This window comes from Vicia villosa, unplaced genomic scaffold, assembly GCF_029867415.1.
Source record: "Vicia villosa cultivar HV-30 ecotype Madison, WI unplaced genomic scaffold, Vvil1.0 ctg.005793F_1_1, whole genome shotgun sequence".
Lineage (NCBI taxonomy): Eukaryota > Viridiplantae > Streptophyta > Magnoliopsida > Fabales > Fabaceae > Vicia > Vicia villosa.
Window position 1 is genome coordinate 45,102 of NW_026706683.1, and position 13,913 is coordinate 59,014.

Genomic DNA, 13,913 nt, shown 5'->3' on the forward strand with positions numbered 1-13,913 from the left:
TCTAAGAAAGAGAGAAATAAATTAAGAGATTATTGAATTCTTTAGAATTGATTCAATGATGAGATGTACATTATAATGAATATATGACACCCTTTATATAATATTCATGACCAACTAACAAATCTTATCTAACTTGTAACAAAATTAGCCAACTAATAACTATATATAACTAAAAATAACAACTAAACTAATAACTTTATATAACTAAAAATAACAACTAACTCTAACATTCTATCGCAAGTTGGAATATACAATCCAAGAAAAAAAATACAATGCAACTAAGTAAATAATATTACAACAAAAAGATATACAAGCCGAAATCAAATAGGCTATAAAAGAAAAGTTTATATCTTTAATGGCGTTGTGCCTAAGTCATATAAGTCTTCCACCACTTTGGACGCGTTTGAAAATTTTCCGGTGTCTCCTTCATGCTCACTCCAATAGAATCAATAACCCTTATCATAGGTCTTCAAATACAAAACTTAACTAACAAATTTTAATTACAATAAGATGGAAACACAAATAGAATAGAAAATGCTAACTAGCATCTAGTATAACATATAAAGAGTAAAAATTGATGAATTTACTGATGTAATGTGCCCAGTTTGTTCCCCTAAAATAACATTTCAATGTGCATTAAGGCCTAGCAATAATGGTCATTATGGTTGTAATGCATTTAACGACCACAAACTTCAATTTTTACCTCTCTTTGAGTGCTGGACTCCACATCTATCTCCATCACTCAAACCTTATCCCACAATCCTGAAAACCAAAATTTCTCCACTCTTCCATCACTTTGCACTTTCCATTATCTTTGAATAGTAATTTAGCAAGTATAATAAATCGTTTAATATAGTGATATCAAGAAGTTCTAAATGTCAATCTCAAAGACTACGTATTATTATAGGATTTGAATTCAATTCAGTCGAAAAAAGGGTATTGGTGGGGTTTTGGTTGATTGTTGCAAAAGAGTAAAATAGGAATAAACTTAATACAGTAGAAAATAAATAGATGATAAAATGTCAGATATGAGAGTTTGATCTTTAGTTCATCCTAAATTGACCTATTATAATTAATTATTACTTATAATGATTACCTGATTCCCTAAAATATTTATCCATAATTTCTTAGTGAATAAACCTTTAGTCTTAAATTAATTTCTAACGACTATTAGTGAGTTACAAATAAAACTAAGCATTCCATTAACAAGAACAACACAGTTTTATGGGATTATCCATTAGCCTAAATGATAATTAACAAGAATATTCTTATCAAATATTACTTGTTGAAATTACTTTTTAGATTACAGGCGTATTTCAATTTACAATTTGTCAAAAAGTAAAAATATTAAGAACATATAAAAATAAATCAAACGACAATAAATCACTTAATCACTAAAAAAAATCTAGGTTTATAAACACTTTACATTACCATACCAATTTTTTTTTTATCATTGCTTCGATTTGCACATAGGACATCTATAAGTCCGCATCCAATTTCAATCCATATAAAATAATTTATTCTTACAATAAAACAACTTGCACTTTATATTAATAAAATCACATTTGAAACAAGATAAATCAACTCAAACAGTTTTATTAATAAGAGGAAAGTTATGCTTACACCAAATTTCTACACCTATAGTTACACCAAGTGGCTAGGGTTAGGCTCCAAATTGATGTATTAGAAATAGTCACTCATTATGATTATCATGGTCTTTTAAAAACATTGGTTGGAGTATTTTGTTGGTTTGTTAGATTTTCGTGGTCTTTTAAGGACTTTCAGGAGTTTTATTTCAAGCTATTGGAACTAGTATAACAGAAAATTAATTTTTATGCATTGTTGCATTAATAAAATTGGGGGCTTGGAAGGTTATGGGAGTGTACTATTTTCAATGTTTTTCGTTGTGATTTGGGTCCTTGTAAAAATAAAGGCTAATATTGAGAAGCATAGTTGAGTCTAAGAAAGAGAGAAATAAATTAAGAGATTATTGAATTCTTTAGAATTGATTCAATGATGAGATGTACATTATAATGAATATATGACACCCTTTATATAATATTCATGACCAACTAACAAATCTTATCTAACTTGTAACAAAATTAACCAACTAATAACTATATATAACTAAAAATAACAACTAAACTAATAACTATATATAACTAAAAATAACAACTAACTCTAACATTCTATCTCAAGTTGGAATATACAATCCAAGAAAAAAAATACAATGCAACTAAGTAAATAATATTACAACAAAAAGATATACAAGCCGAAATCAAATAGGCTATAAAAGAAAAGTTTATATTTTTAATGGCGTTGTGCCTAACTCATATAAGTCTTCCACCACTTTGGACGCGTTTGAAAATTTTCCGGTGTCTCCTTCATGCTCACTCCAATAGAATCAATAACCCTTATCATAGGTCTTCAAATACAAAACTTAACTAACAAATTTTAATTACAATAAGATGGAAACACAAATAGAATAGAAAATGCTAACTAGCATTTAGTATAACATATAAAGAGTAAAAATTGATGAATTTACTGATGTAATGTGCCCAGTTTATTCCCCTAAAATAACATTTCAATGTGCATTAAGGCCTAGCAATAATGGTCATTATGGTTGTAATGCATTTAACGACCACAAACTTCAATTTTTACCTCTCTTTGAGTGCTGGACTCCACATCTATCTCCATCACTCAAACCTTATCCCACAATCCTGAAAACCAAAATTTCTCCACTCTTCCATCACTTTGCACTTTCCATTATCTTTGAATAGTAATTTAGCAAGTATAATAAATCGTTTAATATAGTGATATCAAGAAGTTCTAAATGTCAATCTCAAAGACTACGTATTATTATAGGATTTGAATTCAATTCAGTCGAAAAAAGGGTATTGGTGGGGTTTTGGTTGATTGTTGCAAAAGAGTAAAATAGGAATAAACTTAATACAGTAGAAAATAAATAGATGATAAAATGTCAGATATGAGAGTTTGATCTTTAGTTCATCCTAAATTGACCTATTATAATTAATTATTACTTATATTGATTACCTGATTCCCTAAAATATTTATCCATAATTTCTTAGTGAATAAACCTTTAGTCTTAAATTAATTTCTAACGACTATTAGAGAATTACAAATAAAACTAAGCATTTCATTAACAAGAACAACACAGTTTTATGGGATTATCCATTAGCCTAAATGATAATTAACAAGAATATTCTTATCAAATATTACTTGTTGAAATTACTTTTTAGATTATAGGCGTATTTCAATTTACAATTTGTCAAAAAGTAAAAATATTAAGAACATATAAAAATAAATCAAACGACAATAAATCACTTAATCACTAAAAAAAATCTAGGTTTATAAACACTTTACATTACCATACCAATTTTTTTTTTTATCATTGCTTCGAATTGCACATAGGACATCTATAAGTCCGCATCCAATTTCAATCCATATAAAATAATTTAATCTTACAATAAAACAACTTGCACTTTATATTAATAAAATCCCATTTGAAACAAGATAAAATCAACTCAAACATTTTTATTAATAAGAGGAATGTTATGCTTACACCAAATTTCTACACCTATAGTTACACCATATAACATACTACTGAAAATTGTATTCAATAATATTGAAAAAGATAAAAAAATAATTAATAAAGAAAATAAAAAACCAAACCGTATTAACATACGGTGTATTTGTCATGCTTGATGTAGAAATAGCATTCTTGTCTTAATAAACCAAACTCACATTATACACAAAAATTATCCACCATCAATCAACCACCGGTGCCTCATTAAATAAAAACGGTAGGGTATGATAGTGTTTATTGAAATTGAGAACGTGATTTATTTTCAAAGCATACCCAACTTGTATTGGAAGCAGCACATACACAAGTTTTGTGGAAATGGGACCTTCATTTTAGGCCACAAATTTCCAGTTGTTGAGATCTAAGGTGGGACCCACATTGCAACGTGGCCCAATGATATATAAGATTTAGATGGAGAATTCCAGATCACAAATCTTTGCATAGAACATTTTCAGCCATGAGTTTCTAATAAAGCATCTTTGGTTTGGCATTTGTTCTTGTTACAAGTTGTTTTGGTACACTAACATGTTAGATGATGGGTCCCTCTTTAAATGGGAGTACACAACTACACATTACTTAAAAGAGAGGAAAAGAAAAGCAGTGTGAGTGATTGAGCTTATCCTATTGTGATTGGATAAAGAATGGATTTAATTCCTAATTCTTAAAAAAGAAACTATGAGAGACTAAAAAATGAATGCACTAGAAAAATAAAATTCGCTACACTTAAAAAACAATGTATTTACACATTTAAATATAGTTGACGGATAGGTCAAGATTGAACTAAAATTGATAATTTTAAAGTTGAAACGTTAATAACATCTTAATTATTTCACAAAAAAGAGAGAAGTGAGAAAAAGACAAGATTATTTTGGAATGTATAATTTGTTGAGAATATAACAAGTTTGAGAAGCAATCTCATATTGAATAGGAATATGGTGACTTGAACACTTATAAATAGAAGAACCCCTCATCTATCACCTTAAGATTTTAGATGGACAAATAATATATCTCCCACAAAAGTGTGTAGTCCAAAAAAAAATATAAGAATGCTCCTCACTCAATCCTCCCCGATTGTTGCACCAACAAGATTGAGGCGAGTAGGAATTCTTTTCGACTTAATTTTTAGTATGGATGGCAAACGGGCATGCCCGCCCCGTTTAGGCCCTCTCCGCATAAGCCCGCAAAAAAACGGGGCGGGGCGGAAGTAGTTAAGGGTGCGGGTCTAAAACCTTGGTCTGTCCCGCAAAAAAGTGAGGGCAGAACGGATTAAGTCTGCGGGCACTATACTTAAAAATACAAAATTTTATGTTAATGTTCGTGCTCGCAAAAACCCGCATAAAAAATAAGACAGAACAAAACGGTCACATTAAAGGGTGCGGGCCTAAAATCTCGGTCTGCTCCGCACTAAAATGCGCGCAGAACGGACATACTAACGGGTCGGGCCCGTTTTGCCACCCTAATTTTTAATTTAGTTTGTAAACATGATTTAATAATTAAGAAAACTAGATGATATCCACAATCAACCACTGCCGCGTCAAACAAAACAGTAGGGTACATAAACTTTAGCAACATTTCGAACGTGATTTTCAAAGCATAACATAAAGTCTTTTCCATAAATGGGATAAAATGGGATCTACAATTCAGGCCACGAAATCCAGCTGCTGAGATCTCAAACGGGACCCACAATGCCACGTGGACCAATCCAATTTCAGATTTAGATGGATTTCTTTTAAGCCACAAACCCTCCCACCAAAACATTTTCAGCCACAAACTCGCAATAAGCATCTTTTTCTTTTTCTTACAAGTGTCCCTTCTTTCTTAACTCTTCTTACAGTTTCCAATATTTTATTCAAACAACCACAACAACAACATCCTTAGCCGCCTCTGTATTTTTTCACAAAACCAAAAACTCTTGGATCCTTTCTGTGTTGATTTCTTGCTATAATTTCTGATTGGGTTGATTTGTTTTGTTTTTCATCGTCAATCAGCTTTAAGAAAGGTATGTTTTTTTTTTGTTTCTTATGGTTTTTCTCATATGTTGTTCTGTTTTGAGGAGTATTCATCTGTTTGTTTTCATCATGGAGTGATTTTATGTTGTTTTTTCCTGTCAATTTCTATGGTTTTGATGGAAACTATATGGGGTGTTTTGTGTTTTGATAAAGTTTTGATTTTTTTTTTTCTGGGTTTTTGTTTCTCTCTCTGTTTTTTTGGTTTTTGATGATTGGTTTTGAAGATTCTAAAGGTTTAATGAAGTGGGTTTTGATTTTTTTGATAAGGGTAAAAAGGGTAAAAAATGGTTTTTTCATTAGTGTTTGAAGAGGAAGTTATATGGAAAGTAGTTTTAGTATGTTTGGTTTAATGGAGTTTTTTGAATCATGTGTCGGTTGATTTTTTGTTAGTAGTTTGTTTTCACTCTCTATGTTCTAAAATTTTTTCAACCATGTTCAATTAAGTTTCCAAAAATTGTAGCATGAGGGTTTTGCCCATCAGTGAAGACTTGGGTTCTGAGAGTCTGTTTCTTTCAAGGTCTCGGGTTCAAATCCCGATGCGGGTTTTCGGTGACTTCAAATGAGTCCTTGCAAGTGGACTCTGAGATTGGTTCCCCTGGATTAATCGGTTTGGATCTGATAGGAGAAAGAGATTGTGAAAGATCTAACATAGGACTATAGGAAGAACATAAAATATTTGAAATTTACTTTTCATGTTAATCATGAAGCTTTTAGGTTATGGATAAGAAATTCTGCAAATTTTCAATTATTAATTTTGTTTTCTAGAAGCTAATCTTGTTATGTTTCAAATATTTACAGACTATTCGCCATGGATTGGTATTACGGATGTGGAACGAACGATTTCGTTGTACCAGGTGATCAAGATCTATTGGCTACACATCCTTCACCGGAAAACTGGTCAAAATGGGGGATTAATGCACCGGAAGGTTACAATTCACCTAAGAATTTCATGAGCATGGATTCAAATACAACAGAAGCAGAATTCAACTTCGACGGTGAAAGTTTCAGTAACCGAGTCAAGTTCGAATCGTCTTCCTATGATAAAGCTCAATCTAGCAGCTCAAGTGTATGTGAAGGATTGACTGATCAATCGTTTCAACAAACATCGCTTTCACGTAATCATCATCGTCGTCAGACGAACTACCAGCTTCAAGAACTTTCATCAAGTTTTGAACAGACAGATGACATTTTCTTGTACACAAGCGTAACTTCTGGGATTAATATGCTTGGTTTTATGCCTGTATGATTAATAATCATGTAGCATCATGAGTATGCTTTGCATTTTAGCAAAGTCCAGTGCGAAATTGAATGCTCTCGTGTTTTTTGCATTCCGAATTTCAACATATTTATCATTATCATTGGAGACAAAAACATAATGGGTCTCATCAGAAACCTATAAGCATGAACCTGTTATTGCAGGGTAAGGGCTCCTATTTTCTCTAAGGTTCAAAATTGTTTAACAAAACCGATTTTGATCCTTGCAAAGATACGACTTTTTTATTTTCGGTATTTGCAGTTTTTAGTCAATGTTTTCAGATTTTTTTTAGAAACGAAAACAAAAAAGTGGTATGTTTACAAGGACCGAAAAACATATTTAGCGACGATTCTAGCATGAAAATGATCTTATATTTTGAATGTTGATGCATTGAAAATTGTAATTTAACAGAGACATTCAATGCTCACTGGCTACCATAGGCATAAAGTTAATACAATTCATATGACTGTATATCTTATCTTACATCCTTTACTTGTTTCACATAATGCAGGGATTCGATACTCGAAGATTTTCCGTGTGCTGAAAACCTAAACAAGTCTTTTTACTTTTATCCTGAAAACCAATGCAGCAATTCACCTGGTAATAACTCTTTTCGCACCTTCTGATATTTTATGGCGTGTAACTAGCCTTAAAAAATTTCTCTGGTATTGATGTTAAACATGCACTCTTTTATTTCTCTCAGGTGGATTGCAGAGAGATATGGCAGCTTCTGAGTTTCTTTCATGCAACTCGAATTCTGATGATTGCTTGAATATAGAGGTATGCTTTCCTCTTGTCTTGTAGATGTGACCATTCTTTGCAATAATATTTATTCCATGGTTTAAAATTGCGGGGCCGCAGTTGCTGCAATCGCAACTGAGGCCGCAATATTGTTGATGCGGTAGTCTCTGCAACCGCCTCGGACTGCAATTGTGGTGTGATTTTAAATCTCACGTCCTTCCATATTAGGAACCGCATCAAAATCGTCAAAACTAAAAATTTAGAACCCAGAACTCAATTTACTTCTGAGAAAACGTAATATCAATTGTTTTTTTATGGTATATTTCAAACTCTTCCCAATCAAAATTCACGCTGCAATGCACATCGCAGCAATTGCAATGACCGCAATCGCAACCGCAAGTTAAAACCATGTTCTATTGAGTTACCAAAATGCAAGTGGTTTTGCTATCAAGCTTTATAGTATAATGTAATATCTATTAAGTTATTTATCTTTTCTTCCACAGACACTCCGAATCTTGGATCATTCTGAGCAATTCAATGGAGATGAAGCAATGCATAATCACTCATCTATTGAGGAATCTACACTGCAGAATCTCGAGGCAATAATTTCACAGGTATGTAACATGACTGAGAATTGAGTTATGAGTAATCCTTGGAATCTGATTCAAGTGCGCAATTATATTTGTTACTAATCAATGTTTTCCTTTTTCTCTTAACTAGTTCAATGACAAGACTCGAATTAGCTTCCGAGACGCACTTTACCGCCTTGCCCGAGACACAAAACAACAGCACCCCGCAGACGATCTAGACGGTGATATTAGCATGCAAGAAGCCCTGAGGTACATGATTTAGATTCACTGCATACTTTTAGTTCATGTTTGGATCCGCACTCAAATTCAATGTACGATTCATACTTACGTCGAGTAAATGATGAAACACGCGCTAATTTGAAATGCTACTTCTTTATTTAGGTCTGACGACCAGCAACCGATGGAATCAGAAACCAACAGTGTTGACAGAGCGGTCGCGAATCTCATGTTCAACGGAACCGCATACACCGAATGCTGATCAAATGCTGGAGTTTTGCTTAGTCAATAGAACTCTGAGCTGAAAGCTATATGAATGAATAAGTAAAAACCAATTCCCTGTAAATATTTCAGTTTGCACCAGAAATTATAAGTATTATGGAGCTTTTGTTGAAGGAATAGCTGTTTGTACCCAGCAAAATTTTGGTTGTAATGTAAGTGATTTTAGTTAAGCTAGGTTCAGGATTCTTAGGTGTTTTGCTTAGTGTGTTTATGAATGGATTTATTACTAATTAGCTATTAGTGATCCACTAATCAGGATCTTGATACTTTGTCTTATTGTAAATGAGTGAATCTATCAACTAGCTGTTTGAAAACCTGTCATGTGAAAAAATGCTAACTGCATAATCTTTATTGTAACCAAACAATCAGCACCGATAGCATAAATTTACACTAGAATTAAATCAGGCTAGATAGGATAATACAAATTCCAAAGAGATAAGCTTTTAAGAGTTTGGTTGCAAAGTTTGACTAGAACACTATTATTTGGAAAGCAAAGAAAGCAATGAAAGATTATATATGCGTTGTGACTGTATAGTACAAAACACATATTCAATGAACTTGGTTTCAAATAATTTTAGTAAATACATTAACTATCCATATTTTACTATCCAGGGGATAATTTTAAAATTTTAGGGTTTGAAAGAAATAATAAGAGTATAACGAGCAATTTTACTTTTTTAAAATTTTTTAATTTAGCCCGGAACTCTTCGTTAACATATGGGCCCATTGGTAGCCTGTATTAGATCTTTATAGGTTCTCTCTAACTATGGGTGAAAAGTTAAAAGCTTTTTTAGTTTTTGAAGATGTATCTCCGAACGCATTGTTTTTCCACAAAATAAACGCAAATGGGTTAGCGTTCTTCATTTTGCTAAAATTTAATTCGGAGATGCATTTTCGTATGTATTTTAGAGTGTGTCTGCATATGCATATTCGGATTAACCCTTATTTTCAAATTTATAGCTAAAAATGTATTCGTGGGGTGTTTTGGAAGATGCATCTCCGAATACAACCATAAACTTTTGCAGATGCCTTTGCGAATCATTTTTTTACCAAAAATATAGAGTAAATGTTTGATTTACGAAGGATGAGGTAATTTAAGGTGCGTCAAGAGATGCATCTCTGAAAAATACCTAAGAGCAATTTTGAATTTTTCGAGATGTGAGCCACACCCTAAAGGTGAGAAAATAAATTCCCTAACTAAAATTCAAAAAAAAAAAAAATGCTTAACATTTCATGATTTAGTAACTTCACAATGTGACTCGAAAGAGTATTTTTCTTCCCACCCTCCAAATTATATTAGACACCTCCTTTCATTTTTCATTATTCTAGAAATGCCCTTTGTAAAATGGGAATAATTTTTTCTGAACTAAATTATTGGTACAATATTGAAATTTTTGGTGTATACAAAATTTTCAGTAGTTCATTTGAAATTTCCATTAAGATGCAATTAGTTTAGGAAATTTCTGGTAAAATCCTGGAAATTTCGAAACTGCTGGTAAAATTTCTCAAAAATTTTAAAATAATTTCCGGTAAAATCTACTGGAAATTTTAAAACTTTTGGTAAAATCGCCTAGAAATTTTTGAAAATTACATGAAGATGATGAAAGAAGAAACAACAAAATCTAACATGTATCATGTAAGAATTTTTTACTACTATCATAACACTTTCAGTGTGAAAGAGACAATGGATCACGATGAGGGGAAGCCTATGGGATGTTACAAGGTCAGCCTAATAGATCGTTAGTGTGACTGCAGAAAGTTTCAAGCATATCGTGTTCTTTGTTCACATGTTATCGATGCAAGTTCCATGGTGCGCCAATATGCCTATGTTCTTTTGTCTAACGTTTACAAGATCGCAAACCTATATGGGATTTACAGCACAAGCTTTCCAGTTCTACCATACAATGAATATTGGCCCACTTATGAAGGAGATCAAATTTGTCATAATCCAATAATGCGGAGGAACAAGAAAGGTCGCCCAATGAGCACACGTATTAGAACGGAAATGAACAGGATTGATAAGTTGGAGAGAAAATATGTATTGTGTTGTCTTCCTGGTCACGATCGAACTCAGTGTCACAATGTTGGAACTAGTAATAATTAACATTTTATTTTGTTGTGAAGTATCATTTTCAAATTACAGTCAAGCTTCTCAATTGTATGAACCATTACTAATTCACTTTTTTTCCATGATTTGTTGTCGTTTTATGAGCACAAAGATCGTTCACACTTGATATAAATAACAAGAATCCAGATAGAAAAAAAACTAACAACAACAAGTCCAAAGGACAACACATACCACATATATCAAAACAAATAAAAATACTTTACCACAACATTTAACCTCAACATTCATAATTGATAACGACAATCAAGCTAATTTCATTTGGTCCAAACATCATTTCCCTAGCCTCCTAATCATTTGTAACTTGCACCCACCCACGTCGGGCATCGTGTCTCTCAATACTTCTAATTTTTCCGCCTCCAGGTATGTCTAGTCTAAGAAACGAATCAAGTTTCTCTGTAGTTACTCGAAACTTTGGATGTTCTAAAATAGCATCTCCATCAAAGGTTTGTCTCTCGAATAAATTACTTTTCCTTTACGGCGACGAATCTTGTTTGAATGAGTCATGAAGAAATATTTATTTGAAGAAATTGAGAATAGATGTGAACAAATGGATCACACCATATCACTATATATTTATATAAGAGGCTTGTCTCTCTAAAATAATAAAATAATCAAAAGCCCCGCCAATTGCAATATCGGAGCTGTACTTAAATAATTAAATAATTAAATGCTCTGCCAATTACAGTGGCGGTGTTGTACTTAAATAATAAAAAATTAATTACTCTTTTCTAAAAAAGGTTCTAAAAATGTAGTATGTTATTAAAAAATTCTATGTATTAGTTATGTATTTATATTTGACAAGACATATAGGACATGCTTATGTAGCACTTTTAGAGCATTTATAGGAGGTTTTCCAATCTACGGGTTTTTATGTCATTTATGAAACAAATAAGGGCATAGTGGTAAATAGCAAGTGAGGGTTAGGTTAACAGGTTTGCATTAACAATCAGTTTCTTTTCACTTCTCTCCCTCTCTCACGACTTTCTTCTCTCTCTCTCTTACTCACGTCGACAATCAACTCTCTTCTCTCTCTCTCTCTCTCTCTCACGGCGACTCAACTCTATTCTCTCTTTCACGGCGAACTTCTCAAACTCCTAACCGCGAGGACCTCACGGAGGCGGTTCTGTTAAGGTTATATGATTTCTTCATTCTGATTTCTTCCATTCCTTTTTTTTCTTTTCTGTTTATCATATTCTGTTAGAAGAGGAATAAGGTTTATGAATTAGTATTATCAATTCAAGTGTCAGCAAATGTCTCTATTTTTCTGTTTTCGTGTGTTTAAATTTTAGGGTTTATCAGATCTGTTTTGTACTGATTATGTTTTTACTTGGTTTTCTTTTGCTATTAGGTTGATTGATTTATTGTTGTTGATTTAATGCTGAAATTATGGCATCATCAAGAAATTTACACGAAACTGAAGTAAGTTGATTGATTTTGTTTTGGTTCTTGTTGTTGACGTACTGAATATGTCTATTGGTTGTATTATTTTGGTTGCACTGATTGCTACTTATTGTAGTGAAATTAATCATTTTTTTTCATAAAGTTAAGGTAAGAATGAGGCATTGCTGTTTCCCGATTAATTTAAGCAGTATCAACGAAAGTTTAACTGCAGTTCAACGTGCCCATATCAAAAGCACCCCATTCAAATGGGTGTCAGATATTTCTAACGATTTCTCAATCTCGGATGGTTTATTATGGGAGTTAGTAAGTAGATGGGACTCACGTAGTAGGGAATTTCGGGTTGGGAATAGGATGGTTCCCTTTACTCTTGTTGATGTTTGTTTTGCTATTGGATTGTCTGTTGTTGATAAGACCCTAGTAGTAGAAGAAGACTAACAATGTGAAACATTAGGTCTATTTAAAGGGGTTGGGGTAACCATTGCCAATATTCGCAAACAACTTCAGAAACACAAGAATAAATTAGTTAATTTTCTAGGCTTTACATATTACTCGCATTTGCAGAGTTTTACTTTCCAAAACCCGGGAATAAGGTATTTACGGGATTTATTAAACACTTGGATGATTTGGATTCACTTGATACATATAATTGGGGTCTTGCTATTTATAACTTTGTGGTTGCTAGTTTATGCGAGTCTTCAATTGTGTTGATAGAAGGACAAAACAAGTCACAGAGTCATTTAAATGGTTGTGCTGCCGTATTGCAGATATATGGATTATATAACTTTACAATACCATATTCTGTCTTGTAATTTTTAATTTACATCTTCTTATATTTGTTATAGATTTGGGCATCCAACCACTTATCTTTGGGGAAAGCACCTGCTGTTTCTAGGTTCACTTTTCCATGGGTATTGAATTGGTCGGTTATACGTATGTAGAAGAAAAATATTGAAAAGGCATTTGACAATAATATGGTAGGATTTTGTGTATGTTTTAATTGAGAAAAATATGTTTTTATTTGTCATTGGTTTGACTTGGTTTTTTCTTTGTTAGATAATTGAAAGAGTGGTTGCAACTGAAGAAGAAATGAAATGTGACATAGTCAACACTACCTTGTTTGAACAAGGACAAAAAGTTATGGATCCTCATGATTATCAAAGATTGGTGGCTGAGAATAGAGATTTCCAAGAATGGATAACATTTCTTGAGGGTGAAGTGAGGATGCTCAAAGAGGCAAAAGTTAACACTCTGTTTGAGAATGAGGATGTCCAAGATGATCGACAGATTATGAACTTTATCACCAAAGATGAAGTTGGAAATTCTGTTGGAGATGTTATACATAACACTCCATCAAATGATGATGCCAATGTTGTGGAAAACCAACCAAAGTCTAAATCCAACATGGATAGAAGAATGAAGAAGAAACCAAGGGCGAAGCGTAGAAAAAATAGTAGAATGAATTTGTAAATCATTAGTGTTGTAGTGTAGAATTTGGTAGAATTTGACCCACTTTCATGTGTTGTAGTGCAGAATTATACATAATGTTGACAATTTGTGGTTGTATTTTGTTTATGTGCACAATGTATTTTGATTATGCTATAGTTCGCTATGTGTTTAAAATGTTGAGTATGTTATAGTTCATTTTGCGGAGATATCGAATTTTGATGTGGTTCAGTATGTGTTCAAA

The 13,913-nt window shown here is 32.5% G+C and overlaps 2 protein-coding genes across 2 annotated transcripts; both read left to right on the top strand.

Annotated features, from left to right (window-relative positions):
* Positions 1 to 5,398: 5,398 nt before the first annotated feature.
* Positions 5,399 to 9,011, top strand: LOC131642768 (protein LNK3-like). Its single transcript, XM_058912986.1, has 7 exons — positions 5,399 to 5,603; positions 6,412 to 6,807; positions 7,380 to 7,468; positions 7,572 to 7,648; positions 8,113 to 8,223; positions 8,330 to 8,448; positions 8,581 to 9,011. The coding sequence occupies exons 2-7, from the start codon at positions 6,422 to 6,424 to the stop codon at positions 8,675 to 8,677; spliced, it is 879 nt and encodes a 292-aa protein (XP_058768969.1). The 5' UTR covers positions 5,399 to 5,603; positions 6,412 to 6,421; the 3' UTR covers positions 8,678 to 9,011.
* Positions 9,012 to 10,651: 1,640 nt separating this feature from the next.
* LOC131642769 (uncharacterized) lies at positions 10,652 to 13,693 on the top strand. Its single transcript, XM_058912987.1, has 4 exons — positions 10,652 to 10,790; positions 12,788 to 12,981; positions 13,069 to 13,134; positions 13,280 to 13,693. The coding sequence occupies exons 1-4, from the start codon at positions 10,652 to 10,654 to the stop codon at positions 13,691 to 13,693; spliced, it is 813 nt and encodes a 270-aa protein (XP_058768970.1).
* The last annotated feature ends 220 nt before the right edge of the window (positions 13,694 to 13,913 follow it).